The 22,561-nt window shown below is 36.6% G+C and overlaps 1 protein-coding gene across 1 annotated transcript in view; it reads right to left on the bottom strand.

Annotated features, from left to right (window-relative positions):
* Nucleotides 1-5,696: 5,696 nt before the first annotated feature.
* YTHDF3 (YTH N6-methyladenosine RNA binding protein F3) overlaps nt 5,697-22,561 on the bottom strand; it is a 28,673-nt gene continuing 11,808 nt past the window's right edge. The window contains exon 5 of the mRNA XM_054648471.2: nt 5,697-12,286. Coding sequence (XP_054504446.1) covers nt 12,263-12,286 — 24 coding nt within the window. The 3' untranslated portion in view covers nt 5,697-12,262. The remainder of the gene's footprint in view (nt 12,287-22,561) is intronic.

Raw genomic sequence — 22,561 nt, 5'->3', positions numbered from 1 at the left:
AGAGCTGGAATAATTATCCTGACTTGGGATCAACTAAGTGTCAGAAAGCCTGAAACAAAAGAAGCTTGTTAAACTTAACAGTATTTGCCTGGTCAATTTATTTCCTCACCCCTTCTAGGTAAAGGAGAGTCCACATTATTGTCATGAAACCATGGCATGAAGGTTAAGGGATGTTTAGTGTTCTACAGAAGACTGAGGCACCAAAAATCCTATCCCCTCCTTTTCTCTAATGCTGTTAATCCACGAATTTAAGGCAAATCTCATTTCAACCCCATTGCAGACACATTGACTATGTCAGATGCATCTTTTTGTTTGCCTACCCAGTGGATGTGAACTGATCCTGCTTTGAACTTCCCAGATGTGATCCAGCTGTGAGTCAGAAACTTGCAGCAGTCCAGGGGTGCTGCTGAGCTGGTTAAGTAGCAAAGCTCTGGGCCAGAACTATGCTGCAGAGGTTGGCACACAGGCAGCAGAGGTGCCTGACACAGCTGACAACTAGATGAGCACTTGCACAGGTAACAATCAATGACCACAATGTATAAAAAGGGCTTTTTCCATCCTAGCTGTTATTCTTTCACAAATAATAAACTCTCTATAGTGGCAGTAAAATAATCTGTGTAAATTACAACGCACTTGAAATTGAATCTCTTACAAAAGGGCTCTACCCTGAGCTGAAGAAAAAAGAAACATGAATACTCAGGGTAAAATCTGTAGAATATAAGAGGTAATACCCAGCAGCATCTCAGCCCTGCTCTGGGAACAGAAGTTCCTGGAGTGAAAACCTGGATTCCTAAGCACTTTTTACCTTATTTCAGAAAGTATTTTCTCAAGTAATTACTTGAGACAGCAAAGGACCCAACTTTCACCTGGGAGTAGGTTTTCCTATGCCAATACGCCTAGGCCCCCACCTGAGCATGATGTAAGGAATCCATAGGGAAGAAGAAACCCAAACCAGTAACTAACCTTACATCAAGTACATTTTGTCTTTGTACAGGGACAGAAGCACTTGATTCAGTGGGAGTGCAGCACCTGCCCCCGTCTAACTCCTATATTTAGTTCTCCTGTAGGTTGCTTTAGAATGCTTCCTCTGTAATACCAAATGCATATAAAGATGGAAACTTTGACCAAATGCTCCAAAGGTAACATTGCTGGAACTGTGAGGTATTTTTCCAAGGGAAAACAGAGTGTGAAAAGTCTGTGGATAGATCTTCTGGACACACCTAGTAATAGAAACTTTCCAACCACATTTCTCTCAAGTGCAGGCTAGATTTCATTTTGCAATGTAAATGTCATTTTGCCTGTAGAATAACAAGCCATTTATCATCTTGATAATTTTTCATATTTGGTTAAAATTTCTTTTTAACAGAGAAAAACCATGCTTAACTTTGTCCTTTTGAGAGAGTTCTCAGTGGACTTTTTTTGTTCTTGCCTCTCAAGTGAATCATATTGCTACTGCAGATGATACAACCGTTTTTTAAAAAATTACATTTTGCTACAGAATTTTCCTTCATTTAAAGTTTTTCTGAGTCTGTTCAAGCTGTGTTGAGCAACTATTTATGTAATCCACAAACATAAAGCAACTGAAATAATTCAATGAACTAAAAATCCAGGAAGGGTCTTGATTCAGAAAGTCTCAGCCAACAGGAGGTTAGGTAAGCATGCTGGAGGCAGCTTCTTTCCTTGCTCTCACACTGCTCCTCTTGTTCTCAAGATTGGTTGTGGTCAGAGTATCAAATTAGCCAGATTTTTGGTCCAACTCTCATATCCATTCCTATTAATTGTAAAAAAAAGGCAAAAAGGGCTGAGGTAGTTTTTAAAATATTTTTGCCACAAACTCCTTGAATTCGTTAAAACCTAGGACTGAAGTGTCTTTTCACACCTCCTGGATCCCAGCTCAGGCAAACAAAAAAAACAAAAAAGAAAAAACAAGACAAAAACAACCAAAAAAACCCAACCAAAAAACCAAACAAACAAAAACACAAAAACAAAACCAAACCAAAAGAAAAAAAAGAATGTCAGTTTTATTTACATATTTCATGCATCTATTTTTATACCCTTTTTTGAGCACAATGTTATGAACACTAAATAAAAAGTGTTGAAAGTAATTTGATTTAGAAAGAATAATAAAAAAAAAGTACGCTGTGCAATTTAATACATCATTTTTTCATCCAATGTCTTGGTGCATTTCTTTAGCTACTGCGGTAGAAGACTCCGATACAGGCATGGTTTTTTTGTGTTAACATTACAGGAAGATTTTAATTTGATCTGTACTGGATATTAGTCTTTGTGACATTACTGGCCAAGGACTTTGGGCTCATCATAAGTCTGTGAAGCTTTGTGATTAAAAAGAACACGGCCTCAAAACTCTCTGCAATATTAGAGCATTCTATACAGATGGTAAAGAGACCTACAAAACCAGATTCAAAACAGCCAACAATGAGCCTTTTATTATTCGTGATGTGAGCTAGATGACAGGGGAAGGCTAAAATTTAATCTTAAACCTCTCCTGAAAAATTTCATACTCAGAGGTTTAGTCTCCCTTAAGACTCAGCAGTTCTTCTCTTTGAAAAGCTGCACAGAGCTCATCCTTCTTTAAATTTTGCTAGCAGATTAGAGGGTAAATTACTTACCAGCCTGGATGTTTTCCTCTTGACTTCCTTCCTCAGGCAGAAGTGATTCGAGGTCAAGCTCTTACCTTTGTGAGGAAAGTTGCAACCAGCAGAGAACTGCAGCCATCCTGGGAGCATGCTCTGGTACTTCCACCTCTTCCCTCCTACTAGTGTGATGGAACACTTGTACTACAATTGTTTCTCCCAGATCAAACTCTAGACTCAAATACCCTTAATAATTATCAGTTTTATTCCAAGACCCCTTTGCAGCCATTTCTGCACATTCTCTATCATTGGCTTAACCTGTACCTGTGACCGTGTTCACAGGGGTTCTTGGATGAGGGAAGAGATGAGAATGTTGACTCCATGTTCAGAAGGTTTGATTTATTATTTTATGATATATACATATAACATTATAACTATACTGAAAAGAAAAGAAAGGAAAAGGTTTTCTCAGAAGCTAGCTAAGCTAAGAATAGAAAAGAAAAGAATGGTAACAAAGGCAGCTCTCCTGGACTCTGTCCGAGATAGCTCGGTCCTTGATTGGCCATTAATTATAAACATCCAAGATGGGCCAATCACAGGTGGACCTGTTGCATTCCACAGCAGCAGATAACCATTGTTTACATTCTGTCTCTGAGGCTTCTTAGCTTCTCAGAAGGAAAAATCCTAAAGAAAGGATTTTTAGTGAAAAGATGTCTGTGACATGTACCTTCTCATTAAACCCTTTTCAGTCCCTAACAGAGACTCCATCTTCATGGTCCTTTCCCTAAGATTTCCATGTATCCCACCACTACTGACTTCTATTTAACCCTTTCCCCACTACACACAGAAATAAAAATATTTGCTGTCAGCACATTCTTCTATCAATCCCCATTTCAACTATCCCCATTTCCTCAGTCTTATTTACAAGTGTTTAAGTTGAGTGACATCCATTTGTGAAATCTAAAGCATCTCCCCTTTGCATGTCCTTCAACTCTCCTGTAGAAAATGTGATTAATTATAATAGGATTATTACATTATCAGTTAAATATAGATGAGTTTATGCCTGCTGGTGGTTGACTAAGTGTAAGAATTACTGTATTACATTTGTGCATTCTAGTTGAGGATCTGTTTCTCAAAAAATACAAAGTGAAGAAATTTGTGCACACCAATGTTTGCAGAAATAAAAGATTTTAAATATCACGTTCAAGATTATCTTTTGACAGCCAAGTGAATATCAATTCCTCTATTAGTATTTTGATGCCAGAATTTAAGAAAAATTAGCTCTCTTATTTAAATAAATCTTATCATAATAAATGACATAAAGGCACAGTACACAGCTATTCTGTTCTGGGCACACCATTATCTCAGTGCTTCATTAAAACATTAATTGCCAGTCTGTAATTGGAGGGTGGGGTTTTTTTCTCCCATTGCTCAGGGAAAGCAAATACTCTGCAGCAGGGATGGTCTCACTTGGGGTCTCTAGTGTCTGTGCCTCAGTGGTGCCTTAAATTTTGAGAAAAAAATTGTAAAAAACACCAAGTTATTTGACCAGAGCTCTGACATGGGCTTAACCTGTTTCAAGTCTCCTTTCACAGGCTTATCTTGCAAAGTGAGCTGCGTTATCTTCTAGGGTCATGCAGGCAGCAGCACCTCAGTTTCAGCTTCTCTTTGCACATCCCTTTGTGAGCTAGGAGATTGCCCCTGAGTTCATGAACTCCGAGCTAATTGTTCACTTGTCTGCATTACACAAACTTTTTCCTGCACTGCTGGTAGGTATTTTTGAGGGATTTGAAGATGGAGAAGTAGGGAACTCTCCAACTTTAAAAAAAAAAAAAATTAACTTCTCCCCAGTGGAAAAAAAAAATCACCCAGATTTTTATACTTGGTAATCATTAGAAGTGTAGATTTAAGGTCAGAAACTCCTTCAATTATGAAAAGACCCCAACAAGCACCAAATATACCCAAAGCCCCTAAGAGAAACTTAGCTACATACTGAACCTTTACAAAAATGTATAGCAAAACTACACATCTGGACAGCATTTCCTCCATTTCCTTTTACCTTAGGCTTTGTTGGTGTATTTGCTCCCTGTAGTTGAAAATACCACAAAATTCATCTGTTTCCAATTTTTTGGAAAGATGTCCCCTTATCCCTCCCATTTGTTTCAACCAAATACACCAACAGCTTATTGCTCTTTTACATACAATAGTTATGATTAATTGAACTGCAAGGAATGGGAGAAAAACATCACAAGAAGGCAGAAAGTCATGGTGTTCTTCCACGTGGAATTTCTGTTGCAGACAAAGCAGGCAGGTTCACTGAATGAGATTTAAGTTCCTCAGCTGCCACCTTACTTTCAGATATAAAGACAGACAGGAAGTGAAAAATTCCCTCATGGTGTAATGCTGCAGAAAAGCTCTGTTTAACAAACTTTCTCAGTCCACCTAAAAAGTCTTGAACACCATTAAGACAGGTTTGGCACAGAGGAAACTAAATAAAACATGCAAGAAAGTTAAGTTGCAGTGTTCAAAACACAGCTTTGTGTGGGAAAACATCAGGTTTTTTTAATGTAAAGCTCATATTTTATTGTCTTGTCATTTAACCAGTATGAGAATAAAAATGATGCGACTCATCATTATAGCCTCCTCCAACTATTCTTCTCAGAAATGAACTAGTAACTGAGTAGCTTCTTCAGATAGCAACTTTTTACTGGAAAGCAAGGTAAGACTGTAAACTGATCTAAGACCAAGAATAAAATCATAATGTGAAGTAAAAAACAGAAGAGAGCTGAGACAAATGGGGGGGGGGGAAAAACAAAACAAAAAACCCACCACGTGCAGATCAGTTTAGGAGTTCAGCTGGACCATGTGAACATACTTAATTTTAATTCTTTGTTCAAAATATTCTTCCAGCTACACTGCAATGAGAATGAAGACCCAACTTTAAAACACTCTCTTGGCTGTTTAATATATTTTATCTCATACAGCTGTGAGTTCTCTTCAGTATTCCAGCACTTCATCTACTTCCCAAGACAAGCATTTCTGTCTCCATCTTTGAGTTTCAGTTTTCAAAAGAACCATCAATACTCATTAGCAACCCAAAGAGCAGATAATGATTGTTATTTATTAACATTTAAAATAAGCATAAATTTCAGTAACTAAAAAAATTCTCTGTTCTGTATGTGATATTCTTGAAATTAAAGAAGATCAATACAACTGAAAGACCAAGCATTATCATCAAATATAAAGTTGAATGGAATACAGATCAAGTTAATAGCAATTACATTACATTAACTTGAAGAAATTAAATACAGTTTTACACATTTTCTGATGAAGCACCACACTCACAAGACCCAGTGAAGCATCTTATGAGAACTGAGCTGCATATCAGTTAAGCATCTGAAAACAAACAGGCAGCCAATTTAAGTTAAAAAAAAATGTAAGAATTTAGTAGCCATTTTTTCCAGATAACTATCAGAAGAGAGGTAAATTTCTCATTCAATGTATTCCAGTCACACACCACAAACACCTGGATTTTAACCAATTTAACAATTCTTTATTTCTGGAAGAAGAGATCCCAGTCCTCTCACCACCTATTTCACAAAGCTGCTAATCCAAACTGATGAAAATCCCATTAGGATTCTTGGGTAACACTGAACAGCAGCTCCATATATTAATGCTTGCAAAATAAAATTTCAGCTTTTTTTTTTAAACAGTAGATCTACAATTACAGTAGATAATGAATGATCCACGACCTTTAATCTCACCTCTTTGCTGAAATGTAATAGCTTAGCTCAAACTAAAGCTAAACCTCCATTTAGCTTGCTCAAATGCTTCGTTTGGAAAATTTTATTCCTGGACTAAGCATGAAGGGAGGATTTCTTTTGTTAACACCTGAGATTCTTTCAGATGTTTGCAGAACAGGAAAGAAAGGATGTGTAAATTCAGAGCTCAAGATGAAAGTGTAACGCTTCACATAAGAGTGCACAAATCAAGAGAGCTTGTGCATATGGAAGTCCATAAGCTCAACCTAAATACAGTCATTGATCTAGAGTACCTTGTTTCATTTTACATGAACATCCACTTCATTCTCAAGACGCACATAAACTTGTGCAGGCAGATGAAAAGTTATGGTATCCCAGAGAGGATGAAATTCAAAGTAACAGTAAACAAAAATTAAGTTTCTCAAGAGTTACAAACTAATTTTACAGGCAAAGGATGTTAATTAAGATGACAAGTGCAAACGCACACAGGATATGCAAACAGTTTATAAACTCTCACTGTTAACACTTTGGTTATCACCAGCACTAAAATTCAGAACAATGTGGATCCTTGTTTTAATTACTGTGTCCTTAAATTCCAATGAAATACTGTTCCTGTTTCCACCTTCTGAATGAAAATGCTGCAGAGTTAACTTTAAAAGATGGCATACACCACATAGGAGACTGAATGAATCCAGTTATAAAAGCAGTATTTCTCTATTTGCATTGGGGCAAACAAGGCAGACTGAGACAAGCTTAACTCAGTCAGAAGAATTCCTCTCTCCAGAGAAAGAAATAAGTGAAGTCAGGAACTTTTTTGTAGATTGTGAAAACAGCACCCAAAGCCAGGCTTACCTTATGGGCATCCAAAGGAAACAGCTAGCACACATACCCAGTGGAGTTTTCACAGAAAGGGTAGGAAAGTGGAAAAGAATGCTTACGTAGATGGGAACAAGAAATTCACTGGCTCTTGAGCTTTGAACTAAGAACAGACTTCTGGAGGAAGATCAGTGAAGACCCACCCATCTGCACTCTGCCTGCAGTGTGGCAGAACAAGTTTATTGTGAAATACATAGTTAAATTGATTGGAGAAGACATCCAACTGGTCATTGACTCCTGTTTGTTGCATTTTCACTTGCAGGAAATACAAGGTCAGAAAAGAACAGATAACACAAACATTAGGCATCTCCTAATATTAATAAGCAGCAAATTTTATTATTAATATTTTGCTTAGAGAATCCTGGACATTGACAGTACCATTAATAAGAATGCTTTGTAATTATTATCAGAAGAGAAATACTGTTGAAAGCCTGGACTAGATACCGATTTAAATTTGTGAACGGAAAAGTTTGTCTTCATCATATTAAAATGCACTTTATTAAAATATGTAAAGTAGAACAGACAGTATATAACAGATGCTTTGAGGAAAGCCTGCCAGATGTACACCAGTATTTGTATATGAGACTAAACTAATTTACTTAGAATTCCTATGACCCATAGAGAAATTCTTTCCTCTCCCATGCTGAACTACACTAAATGTGTCTGGTGGAAAATAGAACAACAAAGGATGGGAACAGGTTGCTCCTGAGGACACTTGCAAACATATATAAGATCCAATGGTCAACTCTCATGTTAAAGTACTCTCATCTATGTCACCACACGGTAATGATACAAATAAAACAAAAAAATCTCACAAAATTGAAACCAGGTTTGCTACACCTAGATAGAAAAGAGCCACTCTCTTAATCTCTTTTAATTTATCAGTAAATTATATGGATCTTCACCCAACAAAAGGATAAAAAAGACATTGAAAAACTTTGTGTATTTCCTTAACTAAATAGAAGGAAAAAATAGTAGAAATGGCTTTGGAAAGCCACTCCTAAATGATGGTTTGCATTTGAATGCCTAGAATTATTCATTTAAAAACCTGTGCTGGAGAAAATTCAAAGACTCCCTCCACTGGATTTTCACTGCACTAGAATCAGGCAAAGTATGTAAAAATCCTTCTGGTGAAAGTCACCAGTAATTTTGAAAAATTAAGGTAACTGTGACTTCTAGAATTCAAAACACGATTGCTTCAACTCAGGTTCAGCTAGGGAAAATGCACTGATTTCATTAGGAATTTTCTAGAATGGCCCTGCTTGCACAGGGAGGTTGGACCAGATGACCCCACTGTGGTCCCTTTCAACGTGACCCATTCTGTGAATACATTTCAATTGTGCAAATCCTCCTATGGAATAGAAAGCAACTTCTAAATAGAACTTGGACTAAACAATGAAAAATATTTAGACTGCTTCCTCCTAAATATTACATTGTTTGCACTTGACCTCAACATTATCTTTTGTTTGGTGCCATAGATTTGTCTGGAATAAGAATAATTTTGGCAAGAGCTTTTGCATCTAAATTTTGCAGACAGTGGACATTGAAACTCCTGGAGTAGCCAAAAAGAAAAAAAAAAAACAGAGAAAGAGAATATGGAGAAGCTAGTAATTCATAAATTAAGCACAGAATGACAAAATACCTGAAGAAGTGAAATTTGTCTAGTTGTGAATGTTGACTTTTTCTCAATCCAAGCCGCTCAAAATAAAGAAGTGCTCAGGTCTTCCTTAAGCAAGCAATGCGCACTTTCAACTGACAGAAATTATTCCTGTCAATTATCAATTGCTGATGTTACAAAGTCAAAGATACCCAAAGGTGAGCAAAACACAATCTTAGTTTGCCCCACTTGTGTTGGTAGGACAAGCTTTTCCACAGCAACTTTCTATGATAATTCTTAGGCTTCCTCAGACTGGAAGAAGTAATCAAAATGGAGAACACAGCATTTCCTCTGTCCTCCTCGTATCACTAAATGTGTGACAACATCATATCTCACTTGTACACTACCAAAATCTTACACTGGAAACAGAATTGGTTGGTTTACCCCTGGGGAGCCTTTGCCACTTTTAAATATTCTGCTGCATCTCTGTCTCACCAACCCCAGGTGTGTAGTTGTAGTGCAGCTAAGTCTATTCAACAGTGGGTACCAGGTTCTGAAAGAACAAATCTCTTCCTCACCCTCCCACCATCTCTCTTCTAAACATCTAGCATCACAGAGAGCTGGCCAACCATTAAAGCAGCAGAAAATGGCTTGAACTGGCTCAGTTTGGATCACAGGAAAACAAAGGCTGGCACAAAGGAGGAGGCATCAGGAACAGAAAAGGGGCTCCACTGATTCCTCCACTAGCAAGTTAGAAAGCAACCATTGTAACACCTTCACCATATTGAAAAATCAGACCAAAAAAGGCATTTCTACATTTATTTGAGATAATAAGCACCATTCCTTTTCTTTCTGGAGGAAAAGAACTTGTGCATAAGGAAGCTGAAGATTAGAAGCTTCACATGTCCATTAACTAATACAGCACTCCACAGCTGATTTTACAATGTTATATACTATTTTTACAGTACTTTATATGCACATAAAATTCCTTTCAATTTCAGCTGCACATACTAAACTCTCAGCAGTCAGCAAATCGGTCGCAACATGACTAACACCATCAGCAATCAAACTCTTCTATTTGTAGATTTGCTAACAATCCTGGAACAGTGTAAGAACTGTCACAGCTCTCTAAATGTGATCACCTCCTTCTCTCACAATCCTGTCTCATCTTCCCAGCTTTCAAAGCCTGCAACAAAGTGATGAACCCACTTGATGCTGAACCTGATTCAATATAAGAGCAGTGCTCATGCTATTAGAATAAAAAAGGCATGGGGTAAGGCAGAAAATATTAACAAAGCCTGCAAAAATATGAATACTGCAGTGAAAGCAAACTAGGGTTGCACATGCAATCAGTTCCTGAATGCTTGACTCCAACATTAGCTTTCTGGTAACTGGGAACTTCTGGGAATTTTCATAAGATAGTTTTGTAACAAAGCAGCAGAAACATGCTGATACCTTGGGGGATCACAGACGAACTACATCCTTTGGACTCACTACACTGACCTTTGCCACTTCAGCTGATCAATGACAGCTGGAATAAATCAGTCCACAGAGGGAAACAAATAGCTATAAAACCTGTTAGCAAGGAACAGATACACATGGAAGCAGTAATTTTTGGGCTGAAGCCAAATTTCATAGGGATTGGTCTTGAAACCTTTGTCTCCTAGTCTCCTCTTAAAATATGCACTTTGCTTATACCTCCCTTATCCCACTTGCTATTTATGACTCATCTATCATTTAAGTGACATTGCTTCTTTACTCCAAAATACAGGAGTGGCCTCCCTTTTGAGCTTCCAGATAACTGGCAGTAAAAATTAAGATTCATATCTGCTACCCTGCAGTCTCTAACATTTAAAATAATGAGCAAGAAGTGTGCACTAAACTTCTTGCATTTGCATGATTGTATGAGTGCAAAGGGCTTAAGAAGAGAGAAAGCAAAAGTCAGCAAAATCATCTGTATTAAAGACAAACCTCTGCTATTTAAGCTCCAGAACTTTGACTGCCAAAATCTGTAAATGAAGGACTTGAAACACAATATAAACATCTGTGCTGGACAGTAAGACATGAAGCATGTTCAAATAATATGTGCTACTGCTATTTTAAGCTGTAAGATATCTGACTTCAACATCGCTGGTCTAAAAAGGGAAAGCTGTCCCTGGAGTTTGGTACAGGTTGTTCAGTAATTTGTACAGTCAATACACCCTCTTAACAGTTTTTCAATATTCTCTTCCAGCAGACAGAATGCGTTGCTATATGAATTGAAACAGAAGATATAACCTTTACAGGTTAAAAATTAGTATAGAATTGGCCCATTTAATATGTACTCTAGAACTTCTTGTCTCATGTTTCTAACAAAAATCATCTTAACACGGTTATCAACATGTCAACTCCATGGACCAAAGTATTCTTCTCAAAATATTTCCAAACAGGGGGAAAAACACCTCGATGTTGGCACAATGAAACAAAAAAATTTGAGAAACAGTATATGCTTGCTAAACAAGAATTATGTTTATTTAGCTAGTGAATCACCTAGAGGAGTAAATTTTCACTTTCATGATAGCAATCTGTCAGGCTTGCAAACACCCAGAAATAGGAATTAAAGATTATTTTAAATGTAGTTATAAAGGTCATAAAAAGTCTGATTTAGACTGAGGTACATTTACTCAAAACTGAGATTCATTGAGTGGTAGCAAACAAACAGTTCCTCAGACAAATGCACTTTTTTTCAGTATACATGTTACAGAAAAAAAATAAAGAAATGTGCATTAACTGGTGGTGTCCACCAAGCTGCATATTAATATTCTCTTACACCAAACAGTTTGAAACAAGGGAAATGTCATTCTATTATAATTTCATGTTACGATTCATTTGGCTAAACTGCAGCTTAAAGTTGCTTTGCCATATTAAAAGATTACTACAATAATTTTCACATGAACATTTAGACTTGAGTTTTACTCCAGGACTAAATATGGCATGATTTGCTTTTAATCTGTTGAATAGCTAAAAACTGACAATTAAAAAAACTACAACAAAGAAAAAATTAAGTTGAAGCAATGTGAATCTCACATCATTGAACCACTTCTAATGGTTAAATGTTAGTATTTAACAAATTCAAAGAGTTAATGAATCCTTGCATTCGTTCGGTCTCCTGTGCCTTAGCTAGGATGCATAAATACAAAAGACAGCAGATACTGGTAAAAGCTTCAGGACAGAAAGTGCTTGACGAAGGTACAGTTCTCAAGTGTGTTTGGTGAGAGAGTATAAGGGCAGATGCACTGATGAGAACCATTACAAGAAGAGTCAATTTCGTGTTAAAGTGTTCAAAGATGTCACCTTAAGCAGAAAAAAGCTTTAATAACGTCTTCTTAGACATATTAGGCATTTCCAGAGTCTACATCATTAGTGTTGTATTCTAGCAGGACATCTCCATATAGTTATTGTTTGTTTCTATTTCTCTCCTGAAAAAAACAAAAACAAAAAAGGACAATCATGTTAATACACACAGATCAACATTATCTGCTTTTATTTCATTACAGCATTTTCATTGCTTCCAATTTAGCTAAATCAGGCAACATACATTCAAGGAAAATGCTTCAATTATTTCCAGGAATATTAAATTATACAGTTTAAGTCAACTTCTTAAAGAGAAACACAGAAGTATACATCAAACTAAAAGGCAAACATGTTCCAAAAAACTGCTATCAATAAAGGACTTATGTCAGTTTTAATTCACTTACAGTGAAATATATTGCACAAAGTGAACTGAGCAAGGAGACCAAGGGACCTACACACAAAGCATGATGTACCCTAAATCTTCTGCTTAGCTTGTCAAAAAATGCTCTACTCTCTATCCATTATATCCCTGAAAAATATGGTATTCCCAGGTATCTCTATCAAAGCCCCATATAATAAAAAGTGCTTAAGATCAAAAGGGAAAGTAACTAGTTGGCCCAACACCTCATCCTCCATACAAATGCTCAAGTGGCAAGGAAAAAAAATATTTTTTAAGAAGGTCATGCATACTTTTTGTAGAATTTACTTTCAGTAACAAAATGAGAAGTCAGTGAAATAGGAATGGCGACAAAGAAACCTCACTTCAATGTGAGCCTGAGCCACAGTGAGGATCACATTAACCAGACAGCCCTCACAGCACTATGAGATGCCACATTAGGCATTTAGGGCTAAAATAACTAATGGCACTGTAACTATCAGGGACGAACAAATCTGCATTCTGTAGTACAGGTTTAACAGAATAAATGCACTTTATCATCATCCTCCATTTTCTCTACTTAGTTCAAGATAAACATACACTTTGGCATTATAACTACCTCCAGGAAAAAAAGAACTGATCAACAAACGATATATTGTTGCCTGCATAATACATCTTCTAGCCTGCATAAGGACACTGTTCAGTGTAAAAACTAAAACCTTATCTTTCAATAGAATTTTCCATAATACCTTTTTTTATATGTACAACTGAGCACATTAAAGAAATATACAAATACCTGCATGGAAGAGAGGTAGGTTCCCATCCCCATTAAAAGATAATAAAAAGTATAAAGTACCTCTCCATATTTTTATTATTATTGCATACTATAAATGGAACAATAACAGCAGGGAAACAAAATAACCCAGGAGGCATTTGAACAGCTATTTCAAAACCACATTGAAATTTTATTATGCTATATACTATTTAAGAAAATTGAAAATGAGCATATGACCCCACATAGATTCTTCCAAAAAGACAGTCTACTGAAAGAAGAAGGTATGTAACATTTATACTGGCTATTATTGGTGATCTAGTCCTTTCCAAGACAGATCTCCAAGTTGTTTCAAGGTGAAACCAAAACAATAAAGCCCAGTCTTGGTCTCAATGAGCAGCTCATGGTCCCAGCAGCTGTGTCTAAGCCTAGACATTAACCAGAGAAGAATATATTTAAAGTGAAAGCAATACTTGCACTACTCTGCTAGAAAATTATTTTTCCTAGTTCAAAAATACGTAACTAATATTTTCATAGTGAGATACTGCTTTTTAAGATTGATAGTATCAGTCATTAATACAAGCTGATATCTTAACAATGCACTCTTGGCTGAAAACAGATGATGACTGACCTCATGCCTCACTATGCATGTAAGGCATGTAAAAATAGCCTGCTCAGGCACATCTCAGATTATTCCTCTAATATTAGCAGACTTCAACTGCAACAACTACACAAAGTGTTGAAAAACACTCATGCAGTAATAAGTAGGGCCCTATGAAACTGCAGTGTTAAAATATATAACAATTTTAAACACAGCCTGTATACAACTGAAATCATCAGTTCCTGTTCATTTGCAAGTATTACACACATAAGCACTGACTCAGGCTGTCTAGAAAGACTCTCTGCATTTCAAACTGCTGTACTATAAACTGACCAACACTATGCTTTGTGAAGCTCTCAACTCAAAACACATTTAAGTTCATAAAAATTCAAAGTAGAAAAGGAATGATACCCTGCATATCCTCTTCCACCTGATGAAATAAAGGAGGTGCTGCAAATTTTACATCTGCTTTGAATTCTAGAGAGGAAAAAAAAAAGGCTTCAAAACATCAGCACATCTTTCCTATAGTCTCAAAATTACATTTTACTACATTTATATTTAAATATTTCAAGCAGACATACAAGCATGATTTATCAATGCAAGTGCACAGTACATTCTTCAAATACTGGTATTGGTGACATTTGGCACTCTGTACTGCAAAACAGAGAGAAAGAAGACCTGATTTACTCAAACCACAGGCAGTGCTATTCCACTCAAAACCAAACCCCTCCCCAGCTACAACATACCACACTCCTGGACCACTGTCTTTTACTATCTCAAAAAGTAGTTTTCCTGGGGGTTTTGAGCATTTTGGTTTTTGAGTTTGTTGGCTTTTTGGGTTTTTTTGTGGTTATAGACAAACTAACAGAAGAGTTTACCTCCAGAAGGTTTCCAGTACCAGAGTAGAAGTTTCCAGCATAACCGCTTCTCCTTTGCCCAATTAATTTCATTTCTTATATTCAGATAAGCAAAACTTTTATCACATCTCTTGCAATGCTCTTGGATGAAAACTTTCTCCTGTATATTTAAGTTCCCTGCTAAAGGTCAACTCACCATGGTCAGACTACCCAGCTGCAGGGGGAGTTTATGAACAGGACATGGAAATTAACTACCATTCAAATCAGGATGCTATGGGAACATACTGGTTGGTTAAAGGTACTTTCAGCTGCAGACCATATGGCCAGCACATTTCACACATGCAAATAACTTTCTGCACAAGCCAAGTAAAGGTGAATCTAAAAACTGCTTCAGCCTTAGAAATGTGCATCAATCTAGTACAAACAAAGCTATGAAATTAGCCTGGTCTGAACTGCTAAGCTGACTTACTTCCAAATTTTAGTTGTCTGAATTCAGAGCATTAATTGAATGATCCCATGCTGAGAAGTAGCTGCAATGTAATTCATCCTCAGATATAATGAAATCTGTGTGCTAACAAAATTTCAAAATTCAAAGCAACAAAAACATTTCCTAATCTGATTTGAAAGAAGGTACTGAGATGCACACAACCCTGACTTTGGGATTTCTATGCTACAAAGAAGGTAAATGAAAAAGCCTCATTTTAAGTAGTCTACATGTAAATGCAAATGTAGCCTAACAAGAAAAAGAAGCTACTACAGTCTTTGGCTGTATTTTTTCCCAACATCCCACAAAATGAAGCTCAAGGTGAGGAAAGGCAGATCTGAAAGAATGACTTTGGCTGATTTTTACAGTACTTGCAAGTGCAAGCATTTCAAGGTGTCCATTTGGAAGCTATCCAGGGTTGCAAATTTACACAGGCCAATTGCAGAGTTCCCACACACCCTCCAGCACTATCAGCTCTAATTGCAAAAAAAAAAAAAAAAAAAAAAAAAACCACAACCCTAACCAAACAAAGTAGAATTTTGCCAAACCTCTGCCTCTTACTGCAATGTTGAAAGTGTTCATGCCTGGAGCTGTCTACTCTGCCCCTCTCCCATGAGGGAGCGTTCTAACAACAGCTTCAGAAGCTGCTTTACTGCAAACTGTGATTTAATCTGCAACTTAGAAGCCCTGCTCATCTGCAATGTAAGCCAACATGTCAGACTGCATTCTGAGAAGTGAGGCACAGGAACTCATCTGCTCTGCCAACTGTGCTGCGTGGGCACAAACACCTGGCAGAGGCAGAGCAGGCAGCTGTAGAGGAGGTGAAAAGAAGCCACAGCAAAGCTCATGAAATCTCATTTACTAATGGCATCAGCCATAATCTGCTATTTATTTCGTTCCAGTGTACCATTAAAGCCAGGACAGCATAAGCATTGACCTTAAAGCTTGAGAACCACAATGAAAAACAGATTACTAGAAAAGTGAAAAATTCCAGAAATTGTTTACTCTGTTTATATCACTGGCTGGTAATATAAACTAGATTACTGAAACTTTAAAGTTGTGTAAAATATTTGTTTACTTCTCACTCTTGAACTCCGAACTAAGAGGGCACATCTCCTCAACACAGAAACTACCTAAGAAACAGATATATATATATATATATTTAAATACATTTCTCTGAGAAGCACTTCTGGGTAGAAGGGAGGGAAGGAATAGATGAGAACGGTCTCTAGAAGTCTTAAATTAACCTAGAAATTTTTCCTGTGCAGATGCCATTCCCTCCCTAAACACTAATTTTTTTCTATTCCTTGACCCAACATGAAAACCACAAGGCACAAATTAAAAATCAAAGTTAACATACAAAGTCGAATAAGCTTTTACAACTTCAGAGTAGCTTCTTCTCCCAGGAAGCTTTGAGAATTAATACTCATCTGAGACCCTGCTGCTGCAGATCAGTTGAACTATAGATAGTATATAAAGGTTCTCAAGTACATAAATATTAAGAAACTCTGCAAAAGCCAGAAAACCTAGACCTCTAATTTATTTATTCTTCCTACTAGTTTTGATGGCATTTTACTTAGTCACTGAAACATACTTGTAAGCATGTTTTCCTATTATAGGAAAAAATTACTGCAAAAAGGTAAATAAATTTAAATTTAAATTTGATCAAACTCATGCACTGTTAGTAGAACATGAACAGACCATATGATTTTATTATGGTAATGATAAAGGCAGTTAAGAAGAAGTTAATCCCCATCTGAAATTCCACACAGTACAAAAGGCAGAGGTGGAGAAAAAAACCCAACTACTTAAAGACACTGTATGATAACACACAACAATGAAAGGCTCTGCAGAAACCAAGCTTGAACTCTATGAGCCAGAAAAGCCTTCCAGTCTTGTCTTCCCAGGCAGATACTTCCAGTGACAGATTAGCTAATTCTAAATACAAGTAGCAGGTGCTTTGCTTCAGCATTGTACATCATTATACACTGAAATACCAGACTTTAATTATCTACAAGACAGCCATTTCAGCAAGATGATTGAAAAAAAAAAAAAAACAACCAAGCCTCCAGATCCTCACTATTATTTGTTAACCATGCTCAGAGTATAACATTGGCTTTTGAAGACTGACAAGAGATAGCTTCTGAGCAAATCTATAGAAATTGCATTTAGTGATGACCTCTGTCCCAGCAAAAGAAGCAGAAAGATGACTGACACCTGGGTTAGTTGTTCTCAGATGCCCAAGGGCAACAGGAACACATTACTTAATTGCTCTGCAAAGGAATTTATGGTAGCCTTGGAAGGGAAATAACATTCACTGCAGGGCTTACAAAATACACTGCAGAAGAATTTCTCAGGCAGTTTTTCTTTAAGCCTCACCACTCATACTCTTTGAACAGATGTAACTCAAACTTCAATCTACCATAAGGAAAAATGAACTTACTTTATCTTGGTTTCCTATTTATATGAAAATGCAGTGAACATGGAAGTTTACATTTACTTTTTACAACTGACTATAATCTGTATGGTATGGAACAAAACAATAATTACTCATCAATATTAACTACACTGCCAAACCTCTGAAAAATTCACAAAGAACCAGGCTTGAGAAACCCATCATCTGCTAAGTTTTGCAATGCTTCATTTCAGGTAGATGAATATGAAGTTTTAAGCAAATTGGTTCTGATATAAAACAAATAATCCTAGTTCAACCGAATCTACAGGAACAGCTTCAATAGACATGCAAGAGCTGTATGTTTTAAAGTCCCATTTTTTCCAGCAAACCACTTCCAGGAATCTCCACTGAATTACTGCTAGCTAGCCCATCTGCAGTATGAATCAATGAAGCAAGGCTGTGAAGAGTCAGATGGGTTGGGACTTTCTTGCAATACAGGCATATTTCTTCCCTGCAAACTGCAGGAAAAGCAGCACTGTTCTAGGCAATTTGTTGTTAATAGAGCACTGAAATCTGAGGAGATGTAGCAGGAAGCAGAAGGCTGCCTCATGAATTTTTACAGTTATATGTGTATACTTAAGGTTCTGCTTCTGCTCTGGAACAAGAGATTTAGAATTTCTCCTTTGCTTTAAAAATCACAACTTAAAAGACATAGCACTGAGAAAAGGTACAACTGTCACAGATCCAGCTCAATTCAAGTTTGAAGTCTTGTCTTAGCTAGGCTAGCTGCCTTAATATTTAAGCAGATAAAGTATTAGACTCCAAAAAGTGACTGGTCTCAGGCTTTGAAGTAAACCATTTGGTTGATATTCCTAGCTTTTCCAATAGGGGTCCCTATTTTACAGGAGAAATTGGTCTTTCCACTCCCAGAGTAAGAGAATCCACGCTGTAAAAAGGACCTTGTAGGCTTGATTTTCAGGTAGTGATTTCAAACAAACACATGACAAGATCTGTACAAGTGTTGCTATGAACTAAGACTGCCTGTGAGTTTAATTCCTTTCCACCTCTTTTATTCAACAGTCCAATATTGCACTTTCCCTCTTGCATCATCACTAGAGAAACACAGGCAACATCACTGCTCAAACTCTTACATGGTCACTCTGTAAGAAACCATAAACATCTCTCATAAACATCTCCCATACTCTTAAAGAATTCTAAACTATACCTTGGAACAGAAACAATGATTCTACCAAATGCACAGAAAACAGGCACACTTGAAATCCCTGTGTCTGTAATAAGAACATGAGGGTCATTTTTAAGATTTTCCAAAAGACTAATGATGCAAAAGCAAATAAATACACAGCAAATAAGCACATCATCATGGAAAGGAAATTCTGGAGCAGCATGCTCAAAATTATTTTAGCACCAAATAATCTTCTCCCATGACCAGGGGTACATATTCATCTTACAGCTAGCAAGAGAGGGGGAAAAAAAGTGTTCCCTGTTTCTACTTTCCCACTTCCAATTATGAAGATGACACTCTTGACAAATATGAAGGTCAAGGAAATTGAAAAATAATGTCCCTTGAAACTTCATCAAAAGCATACAGGAAATGAACATGTTTCTCAGAAGATATTAATTACATAACCCTCTTTTGGATAGTTTCATGTTTATTACATAAACCTCTTCTAAATATAAATACACAAACTTTTAGAAGTTGTTTACTACAAATATCTTTAAATTGCATTAAAAATTTTTGTCAATCACCTGTTTTCCTTAACTGAAAAAATGGACCTATATCTGTTCTTGACATTATATTATAGTAATTGATGTCTGGGAGTTAAGAGGAGGAAGAAGCAGCTACAGTTCACTCTTAATTGATGATTTCTCCCTTGAAGATATTTTTAAGAAATATCAAACCAATCACAATGTCAGCAACGTCCTAGAAAGGAAAGGAGTTACACTGCTTAACGCTGCAGTGTTAATGACATAATTACCAGGGAAACAAAAGTTACATTGATATCAGAATGAAGGGGGGAAAAAAAAACATCACTCCTTTTGAGAGTCAAGAAGTTCTAGCTATGTCAGCATTCCCATTACAAGATAAGTAATACAACAGAAGAAAGCTAAAATTTTAAATGCCTATTTATCTGCCATTTAAGGGCTTCCTGAAAAGTAAAAAACATTCCAAATGCAAATTAGATAAACACAAATATATACTAAGTTATTCTATCTTACCTCATGTATAAAAAGCAATTATTTTTGTGGACTATCACACTAAGAAAACCATCTAAAGCACTCTACAATTACATGAAACCATCACCTTTTTTCCCCACTATATGCTACAAAAGTAGAATTCTCCATCAAAAAGCACCAAAAGAAGTCCTAGGACAACTGGTAATAAGCCACCATCTGAAGGGCAAGGAAGTCATAATCTGCCAACAACTGCATTTTTCATCAGAGTCACATTATATTTTCACCCATATACGTACTGAAGATCAGATGCAAAGCTACTACTACAGATGTTTTTCTTTATTTTCAATACCTTTGATTTTCTAAAATGTAATTATGTCATCTTGAAAGGCATATTTTCAGATTTCTGTTTCATTCATTTAGGTATTACAGCTTTCCGTTGAAAGACAATCAAACATCTTTTTAAATAATATGCATACAAGTGCACATTTACACCACAAAGCAGCAGTTAACTAAGGACAAATGGAATTCCAGATTATTTCAATGTATGTCTGACAGAACTCATGAAAAGCATCACTCATTTCTCTGATCCTTTGGTAAAAGATCACAGCACTTGTTTGTTTAAAACAAGAGTCTGGAACCTGAGCTGGAAGAGAAAGGGAATGATTACTGCACAAGCCCTGCTATACAAGCCCTGCCTCACCCACACCAGGGTTACATCAAACACTACAGTTCTAATATTTATGCTTAAAGAGACTATTCTTTGTCATTTTCAAGTTACCTTTATCAAATGGGAAAGTTGCTATGTTTCGTGTTTATCAGAGACTATTCATTGTACTTTCAGAAGTATACTGCCATATTTTAATAAAACATACTGCTAGGCTATATTGGAAATGAATTATTGATCCCCCTGAGTTGTTAAGATTAAACTTTTACAACCAATTATTTTAAGATGAATTAGCTGTAATGATGAACAGTTATAAAGCAAATTAAATCCCTAAATTATTTGCTGTTTACAATATTTAGATTGCTGGCTGTATGAAAGTTTGTAACCACCTATGCAACAACAAAATATTAACTGAATTTCAAGGAACATGGAGGGGACTACTGCAGCCTGATGCATTTAATATTTTATTAACAGCTATAAGCATATTTTTTATGACCAAAACACTGGAAAAAAAGTGATTGCCACAGCTGCCAAAGGAAATAAACAGGAACTTAATTTACACAGTTCTACAGGCTGTAGAAAGTGCACATATTTAAATACAGCTCCATGAAAGCTTAGCTGGCACTAGGTAATAAAGAGCTATTCAATTAACCACAAACCAGAGCTTACAATACTAATTGGTGCATTTACAGACTTAAATCATAAGAGTTAACAATTGCATGTTTACAATTTAAAGACAGATTACTTGTACACTGTGTGATAAAAGAAAAACCACAGATTTAAAATCAACATTCAATCACAAGAGAATGCTAAAGTTAAACTCTCAGTAGATGTCATTAGTTTGATTTGAACTTCCTGTATTTTAAGTCTATATTAATTTGCTGAAAGCACACCTCAAAAATCCATCTACAAAGAGAAAACCTCATGACTAACCTACACATTCTAAAGCAATTTTTGATAATTAGTTATAAAACCAATTTGTACAATGCCTTAAAAGAGCCAATGGCCACTACTGCAAGTATCTTGACAAGCATGTTTTCTCTCAATAGTGTTGGGAAAGTTAACTATTTACAAAGAAACAGAGGGCAATATTTGAGCCATACAGATACTGAATGTTTCTCTGAAGATATTATTCAAATAGCAATGTTACTTTATTAGTCAAATACCCATCATCACAGTTATGTAGTTCAAGACCTACTAAATGCTGAACTCAGTACTTTGAATTTTAAGTTTAGCACACATAGAAACACTTCCACTAATCTACATTCCTCCTCTTCATTACATTTTGTGGCTTTTACCTACTACTGAGGGAACAAATCCACAAATAAAACAATTTTCCTGAGTTGCTAGGGCATGCCTGAATTATGACTTGTTTGTGACGCTTTTTTTCAACAAAGGAGATATTTTTGAAGCAAACCAGTTATTTATGAAATATCCCAAAATTCTGAAAATTTTGAAAACACTGAAGTGTGAAGGCTACAGAGATCCATTATACATTATAATCTCAGTCCTCCTGAAACATTACAAAATTACAACAAATCACAGAATCAGAACATCTGGAAAGGGCCCATGAGGATCACCAAAGTCCAACTCCTGGTTCTGTGTCCAAGAGTTGCACCATCTACCTGAGAGTATTGACCAAACACTTCTTGAACTCTGTCAGCCTTGGTGCTGTGACCACTTCCCTGGGCAGCCTGTTCCAGTGTCCAACCACCCTCCTTTCCTCTATCTGATGTACATCTTCCCTGATACAGCTTCAGGCCATTCCCTCAAAACCTGTCACTGGTCACAACAGTGACAAAATCAGTGCCTGCCTCTCCACTTGCCCTCATGAGACCATAATAAGGTCTCCCCCTCAGTCTCCTCCAGGCTGAACAAACCAAGTGTCCACAGGTTCTTCTCACATAGAGAAGACCAGACTCTTCACTATCTTTGTGCCCCTTCTGGATGCTCTCTAATGGCTTTATGTCTTCCTTATACTGTGGCACTGAAAACTGCACACAGGACTCGAGGTGAAGCTTCACTAGCACAGGGTAGAGTGGGACAATCACCTCC

The sequence above is a fragment of the Agelaius phoeniceus genome, chromosome 1, assembly GCF_051311805.1.
Source record: "Agelaius phoeniceus isolate bAgePho1 chromosome 1, bAgePho1.hap1, whole genome shotgun sequence".
Classification (NCBI taxonomy): Eukaryota; Metazoa; Chordata; class Aves; order Passeriformes; family Icteridae; genus Agelaius; species Agelaius phoeniceus.
Note: the sequence above shows the minus strand (reverse complement) of the source record. Positions and strands in the feature narration are given on the sequence as shown.